The following is a 22,728-nucleotide window of genomic DNA, read 5'->3' as shown; positions in this document are numbered from 1 at the left end:
TTGTGTGTGTTACTTATACATTACATAAATACACAGTATTTTGAGATTTCAGCATATACTGTGTTATAATGCACTTACACTTAAGGCCTGATCGAGCAGAATCTTGCACCTCTGATATTTGTTTCTCCTTATCACTGACAAATAGCTATTGTAGGATCTTATAACAATTGCAGGATCAGGCCCTAAGTCTTCTGTAATATATTTGTAATTGACACAGTTTCACACATCTCAGGTGCATAACAAGGCTAAAGGCAGGGTGTTTCCAGTAGCCAAGTGGTATAGTTGTTTTTGTGACTGCAAGCCTGAAACAATACTGTATCTATGAAAACAATATTTGTGAAAGATTTTTAAAAATTGGGGATATCATGTAGAATGTGTAATGGTGACTATAGAATTAATTTTTTGAGCTCTTTGTGCTTTTTTTAATTTATTTTTTTTTTAATTATGAAGGGGAAAATACTGCTAGAATCCCATGGCAGCAAGAAATTTGTTACCATAGTAGAAAACCAGGGCATCTGCTTCTTCAAGCCTTTTTGATGGGAATATGGTTTGTGCTAGGACTATGCCGAAAAGACAGATTTCTGCATTAGAAATACAAATACAGTCTGAATTCAGATGGGGAATTGGTTTAAAGGAGAAACATGAGAGAATAAAACATGGATCATTCTGTGTGTGATGGAACAAACCACAAAACACTGTCAGTTTTGTTGTAACTCAAATGGACTATTATAAAGTTAGCATTCTAAATAATTGATATTGAGGATTCAGAATGCTCTGAGATAGAGCAATTTACCTTTAGGGTAGCTTTAACAGAGTTTCAGAGTGTATCAGATCTGTAGCTTCTGTAGTTCATCTGATATTGAAATGAATCAACTTTTATATTGAATTCACCATAAGATACGCACTGCTGAATTAAGATACTACTAGCAGCCAGAAGTCAATTTAGATAAAAGCCAATACCAAAAATATGTCTTTATGAGAAGTGGTATCTTACGTGCTCTTGTGCTTTCCTTCCTGTTAGATTTGCTTAGAGACATGCCATGTTTCTACGTCATGTGATGAAATCTGTTAATAAGCAGTACTTCTCATGTTATCATTTGAAATATTTTTATATGGCATCTTCACAAAATTTCCATTATTAATATTAGTGTCCTCTTAAAGACGAAAATGAGACAGATTACGTGATGTATTCAAAGTCAGGACTTCCTATTAGAGAAGAATACAGAACTCCATGCTTGAGTTTAAGATGTAAGAACACTTTTCTTATAAATGATGTGATTTTTTTAGGTTTTTTTTGCCTTCAACTGCTAATATGAAGATATACCACATAATCCAGCTTTACATCTGAGTCCTGTCAATATAAGAATTTAAAGGTAATCTCAGTAAAGAAATTCTGATTTCATTTTTATAACTGAGGGGATTAGAGGAAGATGAGGTAAAGGAAGATGAGGTAAAACAATAATTGTATGTGTATCAAACACCAAAATGTCTTTGAAAATTGTAGTGGCTTCTCTAGATAGCCTTGGAGATACTTCATGATCATTATAATTATGGAGTTTCTCTTAATATCCTCATAAGTAACCCATATTTGTAGCAAAGACAGATGAGAAAAACTTCTCAACTAAAAGGGTAATGATACATTAAAATATGCTTCCCATGGGAGTTGTTAAATTTCCATTATAGAAGTTCTCAGAAGAGGTTTATGAAACATCTCATAGGGATGGACTGTACAGATGGGCTTTGGTGATCCTTTGAAATCCCTTCCAGATCTACATTTCTGTGATGCTTTATCTGAAATACTTAGTACCCACTAAGAGCCTTTTAGAATCTTGTAGGACATTGATGATGTTTGATTTATGTTAGTGACGGGGATATAAAGTTATGTTCTAAGTTTAACCATAAAAACAGATCCTGAAAATACGAAATACATTTTAAAAAAGAAAAATGTCTGTAATAAGTATATTTGGGATTGGATTTTGTTAATGCTGTCTAGACTCACAATTGATTTGATTTGTGCTGCTAAAAATTTACTGTGGGTTCCTTGCTTTTATTTTTATGAAGATGCCACAGAGGGTGGCATCTTCATAAAGGTAAGAAGACATTATGTCAATGCAGAACAAATTAAAACAAGGAGCCAAAGAATCCAAGACTCACTTTACTGTTCTGGGATGCACTGCCTTTCTTTCTACAGATTTTGGTAGAGCTTTTGTTACTTGTGCTTATATCATTAGTTGTCTCCCTGAATTAGCTTACCATATCCAGAACCTATCAAACTTGTACTTAAAAATTAGATTATACTGAAAATATATTCATAAAGCTCATTTCAGACTTAAAGCTTTGTCCTCTTGATGTGAATAGCAAAATGTGACCTCCCCATAAACTGTGATTAATTCACTTTTTAAAATGTACATTCATTTCAGTTTCCTGCAATGTGCCGCAGTTCAGGTTATTGCTTAATTTCTGTGAAAGCTCTTCTCACTAAGTATTGCAAACTTTAAAGGGGATCTAATCTATTTCTGGTTTTCATATGCAGTTATCTATCAAGACTGTCTTTCCCTCAAAGCTTAAAAATAATTCTCAAAACTCTTACCAGAGGTGACAGCTTGAAAATTGAAAGCCTTACCAGGATTTCTTGATTAGTTTGGAATATTGTTTCATGCAGGACTTGGCTGCAGAATGCAAGTATGGTTTACGCTGTAAGCTTCAGTAAATATAACTTAATCAGTAATAATTTTAGGTAATATAAATACAACAGTATTCTTCAGCACAGACGAGTGATGGCTTTAGGAAGTTAGTTGTTGTGTCTTGGGTAAATAGGGAGAGAAAGAAAAGGGACAGTTTTGGAGACTCAGCTGTATTGTCCCAGGGATGTACTTTCCAGTAAATGGCATAAGCTGCACAGGAGAGACTATCTTGTCCATAAATTAATGAGGTTTTATTCTGAGAGTATGCCAATAGACTACAAAACTGCAAAACCTGTGATTGATGATAGCTGAATTTTTTGATGGTTGGTTTGGTGTACTTCCTAACTGTCTGTCCCAGAAATCTGTATTACCAAGAAGGTAACAGTGTATTAGCTTCCTCATTTTTCTTAAGGATACAAATCCATGAATGTAGATCTAGAATCAAAGAAATGGCATGTGCTATGGAAAGAAGTTTTCTTCTCCCATCCTCCTGGCTGTGAATCCTGGCTGACCTGTCAGTGGACTGCTGACCTCTTACCTAACAGAATTGACAAGTGTTGCATTTAGTATGTTGAATTTACTCAATGCAGGGTTGGTCAAATGCTATGTGAGCCAACAGAAAATACACAGCTAGGGCTGGTAGAAAGAGGTTGGAATCAGGTCCTTTATGGGTGGTCAGTGGATTGGATCAAGCCATTACAGGGCATTTTAAGCCAATATGCCACATTTCAGACCTGTTCTTCACCCTTTTTTGAGACAGCAAAAGCAAATTAAAGTTGGGGTCTTTTTACTCTTAACTGTTGCTGACATAATGGCCCTTGGTGCTTTGTGTTTGTGTTTGGGTAATTTTGACAACTGGCTTCAGAAGTATTACAACAGTCTGAAGTTTGTGCCTGTGGAAAAGAAGTACTGATTCATCAAAAATACCCAAAGAGCATTGTCTTTCTACCATATGTAAGCTTCTAGGTGACAATCTTTAAATCTGTGATATTAAATTCAATGCAGTAAATAACTTCCAGCAAAAACACTTCCTGCAGCTAGTTTTCTAGAAGAGGCTTGAAGAAGGGAAGAACACCTCCCTTCCTTAATGAAGACAGTGCTACTTGTAGGGATCATCTGGAAAATGTTTAGGTGGACTCTTAGAAGCTCTACTATGCTGTTGTTCCTAGGTGCCTCCCAGACTGACTTACCTAGCTTTTATTAAGTAGTATGAACAGTCATAAGTCACATGTAGACTTCTGCCTAAACACAGCTTTGTATCTCTGCTGTAATGCCTTGCAAAGTCATACCAACCTGACACCTTTGTTCTTGATAAAATGTGTGATTTGGATGAAGCTGTGAATCAGAAGTGAAGCATCCATAAATATGAAGCATGAATTCCTTCACATGCCTAAAAGGTGGAGAACTTCCTTCATACCAAATAGCACAGATGTATTCACTCTCTGGTTCCACAGCCATCTCCTTTGCACTTTTCCATTTAACCAGACGAGACGCCCACGTTTTTTATTTTTCATTTCAAGTCACATGTAGAAATATGATTCCTGCTTCATAGTTTTCTATATGCAGAATAACACTGTATCTGTAAATGTGTTTATAGAGAATGTTACGTAGTTAAGGTTTTTAGTCAGAATGGTAAGTTAGCTGGTTACATATTGTGTTTGGGTACATATTGGGAGTGCAGGGGAATTTGGTGTGGTGCAGAAAAGGTGAAGAGTTCACAACAGTAATTAATGCAGGTGTCAGTTAACTTGTGATGCCAAGATGAATATAGAGCATGTATATGTACCCAGGTTTTTTGCTGTCAACTTACAGTTTACCAGATTGTGCTGGTTTTACTTACACTAAGACTGGGTAATGCCTCCCTAGGATAGTTTTCTTAGAAAATTTCCACATAGTTACAGGCTTACATATTTTATGGATTTCTACCACTTCCAGATTTCAGGAAATTATTAGAATTTTGCTGTTGTGAAAATATCCTTTGCTTGAGTGGCTGTGGAATTTCAAGTGGGGTAATCAGGAAGACATAGAGGGAGCTTGTTTACTCAGTAAAATACATTTTGTTCAGACCTCAAGCCATACATGCAAGCAGTATCTCTAATGTCCTACTCTTTGGTGGGATTTAACATTAATAAATCTTGTGCTGGTTCTTTGCAAGTACTTAAATAGTCATTCTCTAAGATCAGATGAATTTTCCCACCTGTAAATGTTGTTTCTCTTGAACAAATTCAGCCCACAATTATCTTTCCTTGAGTTTTGTTGTTCAGTTCTGCCTGAGATGCATTACTGTTTATATCCTAACTCTGTAATTATTTCTTCAACTATTCTAATGTATTTTGTTTCACAGTATACTTAATCTGAATTTAGTCTTGCTATGCATAAATTATTACTTGCAGTGTTATATAAAATTTCCTCCTGATTGCACCTTGTCAGAGTGGAATTGTTTTCTTGGCTATTACTGAAAGTTAATTGTCTGTTTGTGTATCAGAAATACAGTTTCATTTAAAAAGGAAGTTGCTGTTAAGACACTTCAGCAACATTTCAGCATATCAGAACAAATGCTTTAAAAATCCCTGCGGTTTCATTTTGGTGATGGTCACATGTCAGGTAAGTACAGAGCTCAGAGACATGTTTCACAAGTAGAACATCCTGTTTCCGTGTTTCTTTTTAGAGCAAACTGCAAACTGCCCCAATGCAGTCCAGTTCCAAAATCTGTTACTTACAATAGGTTCACAAGACGGCTTGTTTTATTATGACTTGTAAGCACAGACAACTGAGACAATTCTGAAGTCTGCCTTTTCTATAATGAATACATGCTTTAGTCCCTAATTAGAGGCTAGTAAGGGACCTAGACTGATTAATTCCCAACACACACAAACATATATATACATGCATATTCTGCACTCATATTCACTTTAGGCTTTGATACAGCTAGAAGCATTTAAACAACAACAAAAAACCAACCCTGTTGCTGAGTTACAGAAATTGCTTGTTTTCTAATATTTATAGCTCTCTGTGCCATATTTGAGATGAGTTCTAATTTCAGGACTGATAGCTAGTGCTTTATTTTGTAAGTGTTCTTCAGAAAGACGCACTTAAGCCTCAATTTATATGCAGAAAAGGAAATCCCTGTGCTAGTAAATCAAACATTTTTGTTTATTAAAGAAAAAGCATTACTACTGTTGTCTGCAGCATAAAGTCAGTAGGGATCATAAAAATTATGAGATTTTGAGTGATTACATTTAATTAAAACAAAGGTAGATCATGCCTAATTTTCACCCTTCTAACAATTCTCTATACAAAGAGTAAATTGGGCAGAGGGGGAAAGGCAGTTTCAAAACATTGTAACACAATTCAGATTTGCTTGTGCATCTCACCACATTTAGAGTGGAAGTTGCTATGGAAGAGCAGGATGGAAGACATAAGACATAATACAAATAGGGAGAAAACTCCCCTTTTTTTTTAATTTGTTGTTGATATTTTCCACTGTGTCATGAAAGGGAGTTGGCTTTTTTTTGTTGTTACTGTAATTGAGAAGTTGAACCACTATGACAGGTTATTTGACATGTTTTGCGTATTTAAGTGTCATTGTTTAACCCCAGCCAGCAGCTCAGCCCCATACAGCTGCTCATTCATTCCACACCCCCAGCACAATGGGGGAGAGAACTGGAAAAGTAAAAGTGAGGGAAACTGTGGGTTTAGATAAAGAGATTTTAATAGGAAAGTAAGAAAATAATAATAGTGATACTAATAGTGATAAAATAGTTAGAAACCACAAAACAAGAGATGCTCAATGCATCTGCTCACCACTCACCACTGATGACCAGCCAGTTCTGAGTGCAGCCACAACCACCTTTTCCCCCAGAATATACACTGAGCATGATGCCATATGGTGTGGGATATCCCTTGGGTCAGTTAGGGTCAGCTGTTCTGGCTATATTCCCCCAACTCCTTGTGCACCCTGCCTCCTCACTGGTGGAGTGGGGTGAGAAGCTGAAAAGTCATCAAATTGGTATAAACACTACTGAGCAACAACTAAAACATCTGTGTATTATCACCATTATTCTCAGACTAAATACAAAACACAGCACTGCACCATCTACTAGTAAGAAAAGTACCACAGCCAAAACCAGGACATAAGTAATTTGGAATTCTTAAAAATGGAAATCCTCTCTCTTAAGTGCAAGTATAAATAATGCAGTGTTTCACGCACTGATGATGGATAGTTCCCTTTGATCTTAAACTGCACAGCTGTGACTTTACACAGCTGGCAGCTGTTCTACAAGGCTAAAACAGAAGGCCAAAGAATGGGCGTTAAACTGAGGCCTAGACCTAACACCCAGTCTTTGCAGATATGAAGGGTAGGATTCCATTTCCATTCTGTTTCCATTTTGCCAGTTCTGCTGTTGCCAGTTAAGTAGGGATTTGGATGATCTTGGCAATGTGGTGCCTGAGAATCTCCCCAATACCTCAGTAAAAACTGTATATATTACCTGCTGTATTTTCTGAATTAATTCATGTAAGTCAAGGCTTGGGTCTAGGAGACATGATCCAAAAGAATTTGTTCTTTGAGATGAACAAAAATGATGCTTCTGATGAATAAAGAAACCTGTACAGCTTGTCTATGTAGGATTGGTTGTGCCTCTCCATAAACCACCTATGCAGAAGACAGGATTTTGGATTTTTAAGACTGAAAGAACTGTAGGCTATGGATTTAAAACAACCACTACTTTGGGGAAAAATAATGTTGCAGTTGTCATGGTTTAAGCCCAGCTAGTAATTCAGAACCATGCAGCTGCTTGCTCAGTTTCCTCCCTTCTTCCCTCAACTCCTGGAGGGATGGGGAGGAGAATCGGAAGAATGTGGTATAGCTGCTGTGCTTGGGGGTTGAGTAGCTGCGTTGTCTGTTGCTGTTGGGGTTTGAGTTACTGGCTGGGCTTTAACTTCCTAACCCCTTCCATCTAGGGTACTCCTTTGTTGGAGTTTAACATGATTAATTTCTAATGTTGAAGTTTCATGGCAAGTAAATACCAGTTTTATGAAACTAAATGAAGGAGAGCGTTATTTTCTCTCTATGCTGTTGAAAGTTTTCTGTTGGACAGACCTAGTTCACACCCCCCCTACTTCCACTCTAGTCATATTTCGTGAAGTATGTTTCCATTGTGAACTGTTTATTTTTTTCCCCAAGCACCTATATTTTATTTTAAATATATATGTTTGGAATCCTTGCTTATAAAGATTGTGAAGAAAATCCTTCTCAGTTTGCACTTTTCCCTTCAATGTCTATTAAACCAAGCAAGCTTTCACTCTACATTTCCTTTCTTTGTTCTACCTGCAGTCCAGTTAGGAGCTGTTTCACTAATCTAGTTGAAAACATGGTTCCTCCCAAGTGACTTCCCTAATCCAATTATTACATAGGTATTCTTACCATGTTTAGACTATGTAGCATAACATCAAGCTCGGGAAAACTGAACATGTAAGCTAGGTCTGAATAAACTGGCTTCTATACATGACATTTCAGTAAAACACAGAGGAAATGTGTCACCTCAAAACATCTGCATTTTTGGGGGCTCTCTCTTCCATTGAAGGCATTTGCATTTATCCCAGCCTGTATCACACCCTCTTTGAATTTCTCTTTCACACTCACAAAAGGCTCTTGTTGTTAGGTTGGTTGGTTGGGTAGTTTTTTGTTGTTTTTTTTTGGTTTTGTTTTTGGTGGGGTTTTTTTTTTGTTTTGTTTTGTATTGTCTTGTTTTGCTCTTTTAATTCCCCAGACACCCTTACCAGTAAAAATACAGTCTGATTAAGGACACCTGACTTGCTGCTTACAGCATCTGCATAGAGAATACTCTACTTGAGATGCTTGTACTGCAGTGCTTGTTCCCTGCTACTTCCCACTTCCCCTTCCACTGCAGTTACAACAAATGGAACATCACCCAGTTACACACTGCTTTCAGAGACCAGTATCCCTGTTACTAACCTAAGGCATTATTTACAGTTTTGAAACTTCGCTGCAGGTGTATACCAGTCCTATTCTCACCAGCAATTACACCTTCTGTTCATGCTGCTTTGAAATGTTTGAAAACTGACAGGTTTTGATTGCTTCATGACTGAAGTCGGGGGGAGCAAGTATTTGAGAAGGGGCATGCAGCTATAATGTGCCTGAGCTGGTGTGCTTTGTTCTTTTTGAGGTAGTGTGACCTATTTCTGAATTCCTCAGGCTAGAAACATGCAAAATTCAAGTCTGACATGTAATATCTTTTGGCAGTAGAATAAATTCAGTGACTGAATGCCATGTACTCAATGAATTCTACAGTGATGATTTGGATTAAACTGACATGTTTGTATCTAGTGCTTCATTTTAGGCATGCTACTTTCAAGATACTGTGAATTCTAGAACTGATAAAGGAGACTGGTACATAATAATAGCATCTGCAGAAAAGAAACATGCTTCCCTGTTGTGGTCAGTTATGCATGCCATATGATCCAATCTGCAACTCCAAAAACTCAATTTCCAACTGATAGGACTCATTTTACTAGCTGAAACAAACCAAGTTAAACTTTGGATAAACAAAACTGTACATATGTCAAGAAGGAACGAGATAAAGGGTAAAGAACATTCTATACCTATCCAGCTCACTGAACTAGGATCCAGCTCACTGAACTGGGAACCATTCCTCACAAAGTCATAAGAAAAGCCAACCTAGGACCATAAAAGGAAAGCAATGAGAGTTCAGCCAAAGGACAACAAAGATACAACTGCCGGGGGTCCCACAGACCTGTGGGACTCTCACTCAAAATAAATTGCACATGCTGTAGTAGGTAGTAACCTGTGTTCATTGGTTCTGGGAAAAAAAAATGTAACAAGTAGGAGATTTCTGGGAATTATAGTGTATACAGAATCATAGAATAATTAGGGTTGGAAAGGACCTCAAGATCATCTAGCTCCAACCCCCCTGCCATGGGCAGGGATACCTCACACTAAACCATGTCACACAAGGCTCTGTCCAACCTGGCCTTAAAGACCACCAGGGATGGAGCATTCACAACTTCCATGGGCAACTCATTCCAGTGCCTCACGTTGCTTACAGTAAAGAACTTCTTCCTTATATCCAATCTAAACTTCCCCTCTTTAAGTTTTAACCCATTACCCCTTGTCCTGTCACTACAGTCCCTAATGAATAGTCCCTCACCAGCATCCCTATAGCCCCCCCTTCAGATACTGGAAGGCTGCTATGAGATTTCCACGCAGCCTTCTCCAGGCTCAACAGCCCCAGCTTTCTCAGCCTGTCTTCATACGGAAGGTGCTCCAGTACCCTGATTACCCTTGTGGCCCTCCTCTGGATTTGTTCCAACAGTTCCATGTCCTTTTTATGTTGAGGACACCAGAACTGCACACAGTACTACAAGTGAGGTCTCACAGGAGCAGAGTAGAGGGGCAGGATCACCTCCTTTGACCTGCTGGTCACGCTCCTTTTGATGCAGCCCAGGATACGGTTGGCTTTCTGGGCTGTGAGTGCACACTGCTGGCTTATGTTCATTTTCTCATCAACCAACACCCCCAAGTCCTTCTCCACAGGGCTGCTCTGAGTTTCTTCTTTGCCCAACCTGTAGCTGTGCCTGGGATTGCTCCAACACAGGCATAGGTCCTTGCACTTGGCATGGTTAAACTTCATAAGGATGGCATCAGCCCACCTCACAAGTGTGTCAAGGTGCCTCTGCATGGCATTCCTTCCCTCCAGCTATCAACCAAACCACACAGCTTGGTGTCATCGGCAAACTTGCTGAGGGCGCACTCAATCCCACTGTCCATGTCAGCAACAAAGATGGTCCCAACACCAATGCTGTGGTCCCAACACCGATCCCTGAGGGACACCACTCATTACTGGTCTCCAGCCAGACATTGAACTGTTGACCACAACTCTTTGAGTGTGACCGTCCAGCCAGTTCTTTATCCACCGAGTGGTCCACCTATCAAATTGATGACACTCCAGTTTAGAGACAAGGATGTCATGTGGGACAGTGTCAAATGCTTTGCACAAGTCCAGGTAGATGACATCAACTGCTCCACCCCTTGTCCATCACTTTTGTAGCCCCATCATAGAAGGCCACCAAATAGGTCAGTCAGGATTTCCCCTTAGTGAAGCCATGCTGGCTGTCACCAAGCACGTTTCTCTTTTTCATGAGCCCTAGCATGCCTTCCAGGAGAATGTGCTCCAAGATTTTGCCAGGCACAGAGGTGAGACTGACTGGTCTATAATTCCCTGGGTCATTCATTTTCCCCTTCTTGAAAGTGGGGGTTATATTTCTCTTTTTCCAGTCATCAGGAACTTCACCTGTCTGCCATGCTTTTTCAAGTGTGATAGCCAGTGGCTTAGCAACTTAATTTGCCAGCTCCTTCAGAACCCACAGATGGATTTCATCAAGTCCCATGGACTTGTGTTACATTCATGTTCTTAAGATGGTCTTGAACCAGATCCTCTCCTACAGTGGGCCTAGATTCTCCATTCTCACAGCCCCTGCGTCCACCTTCCAAGACTTGGATGGTGTGGTCAGAGCCTTTGCGAGTGAAGACTGAGGCAAAGAAGTCATTAAAAACCTCATCCTTCTCCAAATGCATGGTAGCCAGTTCTCCCGAAAGCTTCTGGAGAGTGCCCACATTGTCCCTGGTCTGTCTTTTATTTGCAATGTACCTATAGAATCCCTTCCTGTTATCTTTCACATCCCTGGCCAAGTTTAATTCTAACTGGGGCTTAGCTTTCCTAACCTGGTCCCTAGCTTTCCAGACAACATTCCTGTATTCTTCCCAGACCACCTGTCCTTTCTTCCACCTTTTATAAGCCTCTTTTTTTCCTTCAAAGTTTCCTCAGCAGCTCCGTATCCATCCAAGGAGGTCTCCTGGCCCTTCTACTGCACTTCCTTCTAGTTGGGATCCAACACTCCTGGGCTTGCAGTAGGTGATCCTTGAATATCTACCAACATTCTTGGGCCCCCTTGCCCTCTAAGGCTATTTCTCATGAAACCTTACTAAGCAGGTTCCTGAAGAGGCCAAAGTCTGCTCTTTTGAAGTCCAGAGCAGTGAGCTTGCTGCATGCACTTCTTCACCATCCTGAATATCTTGAACTCAACAATCTCAGATTGCTGCAACCAAGGCTGCCCTGGAGAGTCACATTCCAACAAGCCCTTCCCTGCTGATGAGCATGAGGTCAAGCAGGGCACCTCTCCTTGTTGGCTCCTCTTTACTTGCAGAAGGAAGGCGTGTCCCACACAGTCAAGGAACCTCCTGGATTGCTTGTGCTGGGCTGTACTGTTGCTCCAACAGATACAGGGTGGTTGAAGTCCCCCATGAGGACAAGGGCCTGTGAGCGTGTGGATGTTCTTATCTCTCTGCAGAGTGCTTCATCCACAGATTCCACTTGATCAGGCGGTCTGTAACAGATCCCCACAGTAATGTCTCCCATCACTGTTCTCCCTTTAACCCTGACCCACAAACCCTCTGTTGTCTGCTCACCTGTCCCCAGAGAAAGTTCCATACTCTCCAGCCTATCCCTAACATAAATAGCAACACTCCCTCCCTGCCTGCCAGGCCTGTCCTTTCTAAAGTGCCTGTAACCTTCCATTCCAACATTCCAGTCACAGGAGTCATCCTACCATGTTTCTGTGATGCCTATTATATCATACCCCCATAGACGTGCACACAAATAAATATGTACGAAATCAATGCTTATAAGCAAGAAACCTGTAAGAACTGTCATGCACATTAGGCAGAAGTATCCCTTATGTATCTGGCACTGCAATAAGTAGTACCTGCTTCTTAATGCTACACTGGTATTAAGGAGTTTTATTCTCCCGACTTGCAGTGACACAATGATTTTAAAATTATTTTTCCATCTGAAAAAGATGCATAAAATAATTTTTGTCATCACCATAAATATGACACACGCTATGTAGCATTTGCTCTATCACAGTAAGTTTAGATATTGTTTTAACAAGAGAAGCCATTAATCTAATACCTTGGTATTAAAAAGCTGTATGAATTCAAAGGGGAAAAAAACAAACATGCAATTGTGAATATTAACAATACTAAACAAATACACAAAATCTTTCTCGAGATCCTGAATTAAGTATTGATGGTACTGTGTCACTCACAAACTGCAGGTGTGTTCAGTGCCTTCTTTAAGGAAACATCAGAGCAGCATTCCTCAAGGTGAGGTCCAATAGTAGCCCATTATGCACCAGAAATTGCTTTACAAAGTAATGGAGAAACTAAAAACATCGCAGAAATACATGTGAGAGGTAAATTTTTTGTTCATTAAGTTTTACCTGAATTTTTGATTATATATAAAGCTGTGGTAATATAAATAAATACTTCTTAGCATTTTTCAGAGTGATTGAATGGTCATAGCTGGCAGGGATCTCTGAAGCTCATCTGGTCCAATCCTCTACTCAGGCAGGTCACCTAAAGCTGGGTGCCCAGAACTATTCCCAGACAGCTTTTGGATATCTCCAGGGAGTCAGACCTTATGACCTCCCTCAGAAATCCGTGCCACTGCTCAGTCACTGACATTACAGAGAATAAGTATCTCCTGATGTTCTCAGGCAACCTCCACCTCCTTGTTTCAGTCTGTGCCTGGCTACATCCTCTTTGCACCTTCCCTTCATGTATTTATATACATCGACAAGATCCTTCTGAGCCTTTTCTTCTCCAGGCTGAACAGTCCCAGGTCTCTCAGCCTTCCCTCCTAGAAGAGATGCTCCAGTCCTTTCATCATCTTGGTGGCTCTTGGCTGGACATGGTATATGTCCATGTCTGTCCTGCACTAGGGAGCCTAGTCCCCTCCGCCAGCAGCAGGAATTTACACTTCCCCTTGTTGAACTGCATGAGGTTCGTCTGAGCCCCTTTCCCCAGCCTGTCCAGGTCCCTCTGGATGGCAGCACAACTCTCTCTCTGGGGTATCACCCACTCCTCCAAGTTTGGTGTCCTCTGCAGCCTTGCTGAGGGTGCACTTTGCCCTTCATCCAAATCATTGATGAAGATATTCAACAGCATCAGACCCAGTATTGACCCCTGGGGTACTCCCCTAGTTACTGGCTCCAACCAGACTATGCACTACTGATCACCTCCATCTGGGCTTATATTAGTGCCCATAGTACATTCAGGGTATGTATCAAACTGCTGCATTCCCTTTGTCAGACTGCACACATGCATGAAGAGGCACAGCTGGCTGTGCTACCAAGCCTCCGCCATTTTCTCTCTGCTAAGCACTGTATATGCACTGAACTTGCACAGCCCTTTCTAGCATGCAGTGTCATCACCTAGTCCGCTGTGATTAATGAGAGACACTAGTCAATTTCTCAGTTTTCTAAATCATAGAATGCTTTGGGCAGAAGGGACCAGTTCCATCAGTTCATCCAGTTCCACCTCCCCACCCACCATGGCCAGGGACACCTTCCACTTGACCAGGTGGTTCAAACCAACCTTAGCCTTCAGGAGTCAGAGAAAGGACACAGCACTCTTTCAGCTTGCTGATGTGGCCCTGCAGGAACAGCTGCATGGGAATTTGTTCTCCAGGTTCATATGCTGAAGCCTGTATCTTCGTGCTGGTGCTAAAGCAAACGTCCAGCATGCACACATACACACACATGCACATCTACTCTTCTACAAGCCATGTGTCCATTCTGCAGCCATACCAGTCTCTTTTCAATCATAGGTTGCAAACAGAAATCTGGGCTACAGCAGAATAAGGCACAACCCGAAGGTGATGGTAAGAGAGCTACCACAGGGATATGGAGAGCAGAAACTCAGCTGGATGTTGACCAATCTATGAAAAAGTAACCAGTAGAAAGCTCGATCAGTTACCATGAACTCATGATCCCAGGTCCATTTAGGACCACTGATAAAGTGCTAATTGAAGCCAATCATCTACCTGATTTTTACCCATTCTGAAGGGTAACCTTGGCCCGTAAGCACCTCCCTGGCTACAAGTGCCCCGCCTTGCTGCTGTGCATGAGTTGTCATGTACCTTCAGTCCCGTCCCTAAGTACGGCAGCCTGAAGCTACAGTTTAGATAGCATTCCTGCCGCAGAGCTAAGGTTTTTTCTTGTAATCCCACGTAGACTATTCCAGGGAGCCGAGATTTCACTTTCCACCCATGGTGTTGTTTCACTCAGACCCGCTACGGCAGCGTTGCCCGCTGGTGCGAGCTGCGCAACCTGAAACGGTAGCAACTCCCTCAGCGGTCTCCGCCCCGCCACCCACTCCAGCGCGTGCGTGGCAGCGGCACACTCAATCTACAGGAAATACACGTTCCACTTCCTGACAGGGTGACGGGCCGTTATAGACAGCACCACCAACCAATGGGATTGCAGGATTGGGAGAGGGGGCAGGATTTCCTGATGAAGTGGAAGTGGGAGTGTGACCAGCGTGGGTCTGTGGTGGCTATAGTGGTGGTGTCGTTGTGATGGCTGCGTCTGCTACCGCCACCGCCACGTCTCGGGCTGATAAGGAGAGGTAACACGGCCCGCGCCCGACTGGTGCCTGGAATAGTCTCCCTCTTTCTGGGGTGGGGTGCGGCCGGAGGCGCGCCAAGACCGCGCCCAGCTGTGGGGGGTGCGACTGCTGTTGTGTTTGTGGGCGCTTGAAGCGGAACGCGAAGAGAGTGAGACGCTGGCACAGGTTGCTCAGAGAAGCTGTGTCTGCCCCATTCTTGGCAGTGTTCAAGGTCAGGTTGGACGAGGCTTGGAGCAAGTGGTCCTGGTCTAGTGGAAGGTGTCTCTGCCTGTGGCAGGGCGTTGGAACTGGATGAGCTTTAAGATCCTTTCCAACCCAGACCAGACCGTAATTCTGTGATTTTGCATGCAGAACTCCGCACTTTCATGGAAGCACTGGTTGACTCGTAAAGAGAACTGGATAAGAAGAGTAATATGAGTTGCAATGACTAAGGCTAATTTTAGAGTCAGGGGGGAATGTTTCCTGGGAGGCAGTTGGGATCAATGGTCCTTGTCAGTCTTCAAGTAACTGAATATTAGCCTGCTCCAGATTGTTTTCTTTGTTTGCTCAGTTTCTGCTTCCCTATCTACTTATGTTGTCATAGTTCTTCATTCAATTGTAGGTATTCTTTTTCTTAGCCTCTGCTTGTAGGCCTCAGCTAGTTTTATTTTTATTGTCTCATAAGAAGTATAGTTGAGATTCTGACTCTCTTGTGCACTGTATGTGCTTGACAGTTTTAAATCTACTGAAATACCTTAAGTAAGTTTTACTAATTGATTTAGGGAAAATGAATGGTTGTTCTAAGCCAGTGTGGGAACTTCTGCATCACAGTCATGAGGCTTATTTTTTGTTTTGCTAGTTAAATATTGCATAAATAATTAAATAGTTGAGAGTTAGTATTACTTAAGCTCTGCTTCCTCTTTTTAGATTCATCTGCATATATCCGGCATATCTGAATAACAAGAAGACAATAGCAGAAGGAAGAAAAATACCTATAGACAAAGTAAGTTTGTGGGTGGCAGGGAAATAAAATGTTTTGTCTTGCTTTATAGCAGTGGTTAGAGATTTGGGAAGTAAATCTCAAAGTTGTTGCTCTTTCCTGTTCCCTGTGATAAGTAGCTTGATAACTGGAAATTACAGCATAGTTGAAGGAAACGTAGTCACCATGTGAATTTGGTAGAAGAGCGCTGGGTTTAAGTGTCAATTTCATGTAAGCAGCACCTTTGGCAAACAGGTGAAGTACCGAGAAACCTAATGCACTCAACCTCCCACATAAATAGTTTGTCAAATTTGAAAGCAAAATAAGAAAAGAAGAGATACCTAATGACTGTGTTTTTGTGACTGAGTATACGTGCCTGTAGTCTGTGTCCTGTCACCATTGCTGGCATCAGAGGTAGAACTTACACTGCATGTGGCACATATGCCCAATGTAGTAGTTGTTACTGCATTTAATCTGTCCTGAAATAGTTATTGAAAATCTCCTTTATGGTGTTTCTAACAAGTATTTCTGGGAATATAGAGGGCTTTTCTTTTAGGTTTGTATGTTTTTTCTGATAGTAGTTAAAAATAAACCCTTTCCTGAGCATGCAAGTTGCCAGTTAAAGATCTGTCTGTGGGAGGAATCCACTGCTTTGTGCTTAGAAAGTTTCTGTTCTTTCTCCCTTCAGTCATTGCTGCATATTTGCTGTTGCCAATTCATGGCTTTTGGTTGTTCTAGTGGGGTTTTTTTATAAATATAATCAATGTTATTTCAGTTACTTCTCCTCAGCAATTCTTTTACTTCTCCTGTGCTTATTAATCTTCATCTGTTTCCCATTCTTCTGATGTGTTATCTTGTTTTTTTTTTTGGTTTGGGTTTTGGTTTTTGCTTGGTTTTTTTTTTTTTTTAGACCTTAAAGCATTCACAGGTGACTTCTATAGTAGATTTGTCAGTGTGTGAAGTACTTTTTCTTTACTTATCTCCTTTTTCTAGTTACAGAGGATAGGGTGGAAGCTGCTAACTATTGCTGTGTAAGTAGTTCATCACTGAAAAATATTTAACTGTAAAACATTGTTTCAACAGGCTGTTGAAAATCCTACATCTACAGAAATCCAGGATGTATGTGCAGCAGTTGGATTCAATGTACTGTTAGAGGTAATACAGAAAAAAAAAGACTAGTTATGTCTTAGCTGGAGAATATTAATTTTTTAGTGCAATACCTGCTTGTTCTTTAAGTATATGAAGCTGGTTGCTTTTCTATTAGGGAATGAGTCTGGAATTCTAGAGAGGTAACCTTTCACAATTAATTTTCTGAAGTAATCACTAATTTAAAACACTGTTGAATTTTTCCAAAAGTTTAGGTCCTCATCTAAGAGAATGACTGGTACCCAAAACCAAAATCAGTTTACTTTTTAGGAGTGTAATATATTCAGATTAGTGCACCCTGTCTGTGAAATAGCTCATATCAATAAGAAACCTGTAACATTTTGACAAAAATAAAGGCTGTGAGTATCTCCAAGCAGTGGGCCTCAGACATCTGTCTCCAAGTATCCAGAAGGGTTTGTGGCTGTGGAGATGAAAAGAAAACCTGTGTCACTGCAGTCCAGACTGGTGGGGAGGTGGAGCAGTCCCTGTAGCAGATTACTTGCTAAATGTTCAGTACCAGTACTAGTTGCAGAAGTGCTTTTGAAAACACTGTTCTATAGCTTTGGATGCAACTGCAGTGGCTGAGTAGTTGGTGACACTTTTGGGTGACCTACAGTTGTGTTTTACATCTGTTAGTATTCCAGGTTGCTATGACTTAGCTCAGTTATTACAGTACTTTTATAATAAGTGTTTCCTTTTGTATGACAGAAAAATAAAATGTATCCCAGAGAGTGGAACAGAGATGTGCAGTACAGAGGTAGAGTACGAATCCAGCTCAAACAAGATGATGGTAATCCATGTTTGCCTCAGTTTCCAACACGTGAGTAGAGTACCTGGGTTAGGCACTTTATTTGTTAATAAAACGGAAGGACTTTGTTTATTTTATGTTACCAACTTGCTGAATTAGTTTTACTCTTTCACATTTTACACCTTTACATTAGATCTCTTTGCCTAAGTCAAGCAAATCAATCCTTTTGCTTGTATAAGTCAATAAGATGCAGTTGGTGAGCATTGAGTGGGATTTGTAAAGTGCTGCTGTCTTTGATCCTGTTATTTCTTCAAGCAGTTGCATTGGAGGGAATTGTGGGAAGTGTTGTATGATTGCTGTGTTTGCTTACTGCTTTGTTGACAGTTAAAACAAAGGATTTGATATTAAAATGGCTGAATTCAGTCTTTTCCTTGAGTTACAGACATCAGCTAGGCATCAGTATGGATGCCAAATTGATGAAGTTCAATACTGAGTTCAGCTGAGTTTTCTGCTGGCCATTTTCATAAATTAACAATGGAGCAGCTCCCTTTAACTAACAGAAATAGTTCATCTTGAATGACAAGTAATGTAATGTTTTACATTTTTCCTGAAAACTAGTTGGTGTGTGAAAGCAAAGCAAATATATATATATATATATATACACATATATATACATACATACTTTATATATATATGTATATATATATATATTAAGGAAAATGCAAGAATAGTATCAAATCTAGAGTAGCATTGAAGTACTAATGAAGGAGACAACTTAAACCCCTGTTACTGCTGGAAGAAGGCAGTGCCTTTCTAAAAATGCTTGTAGCTTTGCCTGGTCATTCTGTCCCAGGTATTTTAGGCCCATTAAGGAGAAAGAGTGGAAAAAGTAACAGGAAGGATGTAGATACAATTCTCAGGTTATCTGCCTGTTCTAGTCTGTTATGACATTGATCAGTCCTGTACTTTTTTAAAATTAAAAAAAAAGGGGGGGGGGAAGTTTGAGGATTTTCTGCAAACTAGTAGCTGCACAGGAGGAAGGAAGCACAAATTACTAGGCTTTAGATCTGCTTTAACAGAAATCTGGATAGGGGCTGAAGTGTCTAACTTTGAAAATTATGTAAATGTTTTTAATGTAGTAGGCATGCATTGATCTCTCCCTGTATTTTTAGGTAAGTCAGTGATGCTGTATGCTGCAGAAACTATTCCCAAACTGAAATCAAGAACCCAGAAGATGGGAGGTAGTGATCAAAGTCTTCAGCAAGGAGAAGGAGGCAAGAAAGGTAAAGGGAAGAAGAAGAAATGAAGTCACATTTGGAGTAATTGTTACATCATATAGTTGTATTTACAACAAAGCTGGATGGACACATTACTTGCTGCAACTTCCAAGTAATGGATGAAAGCAAGAAATAAACAGGTGAAGCTGAACGGAACTTTTCTGGGAACTGGAATGCATGTAGCTGCTTTGCATCAATGTAAAAATAAACCTGTCTTGACACACAACCTGCAAGTCTGAAGCTAGCACCCGCTTTTAAAAGTGGAAGAACATAAAGAAACGGGGTGGGAGGGAGAATTATTCTTTACAGAGGAAATATGCAGCTTTTGATAAATACATGAATACTCTTATGCAGACTAGACACCTGAAGACTGATTGCCTTAGTAAGCAATTTATCTCTGCTAGTGAAGTGATTTTCTTAATTATGTAGAGTCTTTGTCACTAAGAGAAAAATGTAAATCAATGATGTTATGCATCTATAAACTTCCCCTGATAATAATTATAGAATCATAGAATCATTTAGATTGGAAAAAGACCCTTAAGATCATTGAGTTCATCCGTTAACCCAGAACTGCCAAGTTCACAACTAAACCGTGACCCAAAGTGCCACATTTACAAATAAATACGTGCAGGAATGGCGACTCCTCCACTTCCCTGGGCAGCTTGTTCCAGTGTTTGACAACCCTTTTGGCAAAGAGATTTCTCCTAATATCCAATCTAAAATTTACCAATTTAAAACAGGCCCTCCTTCACAGCTGTCAAGTATACCAATAAAGGTGACGTATTAATTGTATAGAATACTTCTTCCGAAAGTGTTTCTTTTTACTGCACAGTCTTTTGTAAAGAAGTCAGAGATATATATTGTAAGGATAATATTGTAAAGTTTAAAGATAATTGGGGAGGGCAGGGGGGAGAGCTCCCTTTTATGTCTTATATTGGATACTAAATTACCCCATTTGGGGTTGTTTGAGAGCTTAGAAAATGCGGCTTTACTTTTCCATCCTATTTCAGATACCTGAGGCTTGCAGTATTTGGTAACTTAAAATTTTTCTTCCTTCTTTTTTTTTTTTTGTATGTCCCACACCGGGACATAAAGTTACTTGAAGAAGGCAAGTTAGTCACAACGGCTATCAAGTAGCAAGGCTCCTTCAGACTAATTAAGAAATGTACTGTGCAAGTTAAATGAGAGAGAATTCAATATAAGGAGACTGAAAAGCAGCAGTACCTGTTTAGAGTTTAAAACAAAAAATTCTGCATGAGTTTTCTAACACTGTATGAAAACAAAAGTCACTTGAATGCTTTCACAGATGACTACTGGAAGCAAGTTATGGATTATTTTTGATGAATTTTTCATGTGCCAGCATTCTCTTTCAAGACTTCTCTCACTTGTCTGCTAGGTATGCTATACCATGGCATCACCTTTTTCCCACTTTAAAGAGGAGCAACATTCAAAATGCATTCAAATATTTAATGATGATTCTGAAGTAATGAAACTTGGTAAAGTTCTTGATGATATCCCAAGTTACATGTCCTTGTAGTTTGAGTTTTCTTACATTCTTACATTTCTTGTTGCACTCAACTGCAACTTTTCAAATGGATGGTGAGTTACCAGTGCCCCTTGAAGCTGATGCCAGTTGGTACCTCTAGTGCAACTGCATAGAGCCCCTGATTTGTGACAAGTTGAAAGTCAATTTTATTTCCTGCATTTAATACTTTGAGTCTGGTACTTGCATTGCATGAGTCCTCCTCTACTAGATCCAGAAGCTGCCATGACAAGTTCCTGAGTCCAAGCCATATACTGCTGAGATAGTAGAGGGATGTAGGGTTTCTAAAATGGAATGTCTTAGGAGAAGTCCTGTTTTCTAAGGCTGTAGTCGACCATGGTTGTATATAAATGTCTTCAGGTTTTCGTCTGGCAATGTAACAGTTCATGCATTCTATGTTTGGACTGTCTGAGCTTGAAAATGTACCTACATTTTGAGAAGTTAGTTAAGCGATATTTCTGTTAGTTGATGGAATGCCATAGGGTAGAAACAGCAGGAACAGATGCTATCTGAAGGGGGGGGGGAGGAGGGTTAGCAGAAAACAGTGCTGAGTAACTTTCCTGAAACTTTATACAGTGAGAGCTCTGTGAAAATTAATTGGTATGAGGAAACTCAGTTAAGTGGAGGGGAATGTCTCTAGCCAAGTCCTGATCATGTTGTGCCATCTAAATCAGTACACTAAATGAAGTACTCTAAATCAAGTAATTAAGTACTCTAAATCAGAGCTTTAGACTATGGACAGATGAAAAATGTGGAGGTTAAATCCCATAGGATATCCGTTTACAGTGTTCAGAAATTAAATATCTTGCGAACTTGTGTGTGCTATGTTATGAATGTTGAGAAAGAATCTTGGTGGCATTGCTTACTAAAATTTCCCAAGGAACTCAAAAAAGTAAAGCTGTTTTAAAGTGTAAGGGTATTACAAAAAAGACTGAGAAAGGTCTCTGAAAAGAGTAATATTGAGCTCAAATTTATGAAACTGTGATTTAATCAAATAAACAAAGCTCTTCAGGTATTTTGGTTAAAGCTGATTTTTTTTTTTTTTTTAAAAATAAACTGTGCAGTGCTGGGCAATCAGATGATTACTGCCCTTAGAGGGCTGAAATCTGATTCCTGCAACGCCTGTCTGCTTAATCCCCTATCTCTGAATGAGTTCAGTCTAGTTTTAGTGTAAGTACAGTATGTGAGCAGTATTTGTTCTTAAATGAGGCATCCCGAAGTTAAATGCAACTCCTCCTTTCCTGCTAAGGTTAAGCTTATATTTCTGTATTTCCTGTTTTTTAATAAATGGAGTTCCTTAAACTGAGTTCCTTTTTTTCTGTAGAAAAAGCAGGTCAAGACAGTAAGGTTTTTCTGACAGCCTTCCCCCTTCCTCAGCACCCTTCCCATCTCCCCTTCTTTGCTTCACTTCCTGGGAACAGGGCAGATAGAGAACATTGCAGGACTGTGAGTAGAGATGAGGCTGCTGTAGAAATACAGGAATACTGCAACTGTCGGTCTCAATGCTATCAATAAAAAATAATTTTGAGGGAAAATGGGGTGATAATGGACATCTTTTTATGTCACCTGTCTTGCTTTTACAGTTCTCTGAGAATCTGCTTAAGCAGTTGAGTAACTTTCCTAGTTAATAAAGGAGCATTAGTCTGTAGTTTCCTGTAGGTGGCAATATTAACAGTCGTGCATCCCTGAGTGGGATTACTCTGTATCAAAGACACGAGTAATGTGGATATTAATCTTGTGTCCCTACAGAATTGATTGGCTGTTTAAAAGTGTATGCTTCTTGTTTTCCTATACTGTTTTTTGGATACCTAGGCAAAGATTTCACATTTGAGATGGATGTGTGAACTAAGAATCCTTAAACAAT

At 40.0% G+C, this 22,728-nt stretch overlaps 1 protein-coding gene across 1 annotated transcript; it reads left to right on the top strand.

Annotated features, from left to right (window-relative positions):
* The first annotated feature begins 15,071 nt into the window (after positions 1-15,071).
* On the top strand, positions 15,072-20,113 carry SRP19 (signal recognition particle 19). The gene is made up of 5 exons (XM_005142067.2): positions 15,072-15,192; positions 16,099-16,174; positions 17,234-17,305; positions 18,005-18,116; positions 19,217-20,113. Exons 1-5 carry the CDS (start codon positions 15,143-15,145, stop codon positions 19,348-19,350), a joined length of 444 nt encoding a protein of 147 aa, XP_005142124.1. The 5' UTR covers positions 15,072-15,142; the 3' UTR covers positions 19,351-20,113.
* The last annotated feature ends 2,615 nt before the right edge of the window (positions 20,114-22,728 follow it).

This window comes from Melopsittacus undulatus, chromosome Z (genome assembly GCF_012275295.1).
Source record: "Melopsittacus undulatus isolate bMelUnd1 chromosome Z, bMelUnd1.mat.Z, whole genome shotgun sequence".
Lineage (NCBI taxonomy): Eukaryota > Metazoa > Chordata > Aves > Psittaciformes > Psittaculidae > Melopsittacus > Melopsittacus undulatus.
The sequence above is the reverse complement of the archived record's forward strand: the minus strand, read 5'-3'. Positions and strand labels throughout refer to the sequence as shown.

Coding starts and splice junctions, on each gene's coding strand:
- SRP19 (XM_005142067.2), top strand. CDS start 15,143: ATGGCTGCGTCTGCTACCGCCACCGCCACGTCTCGGGCTGATAAGGAG. Junction 15,193..16,098: donor TCTCGGGCTGATAAGGAGAG/GTAACACGGCCC, acceptor TCCTCTTTTTAG/ATTCATCTGCATATATCCGG. Junction 16,175..17,233: donor GAAAAATACCTATAGACAAA/GTAAGTTTGTGG, acceptor TTGTTTCAACAG/GCTGTTGAAAATCCTACATC.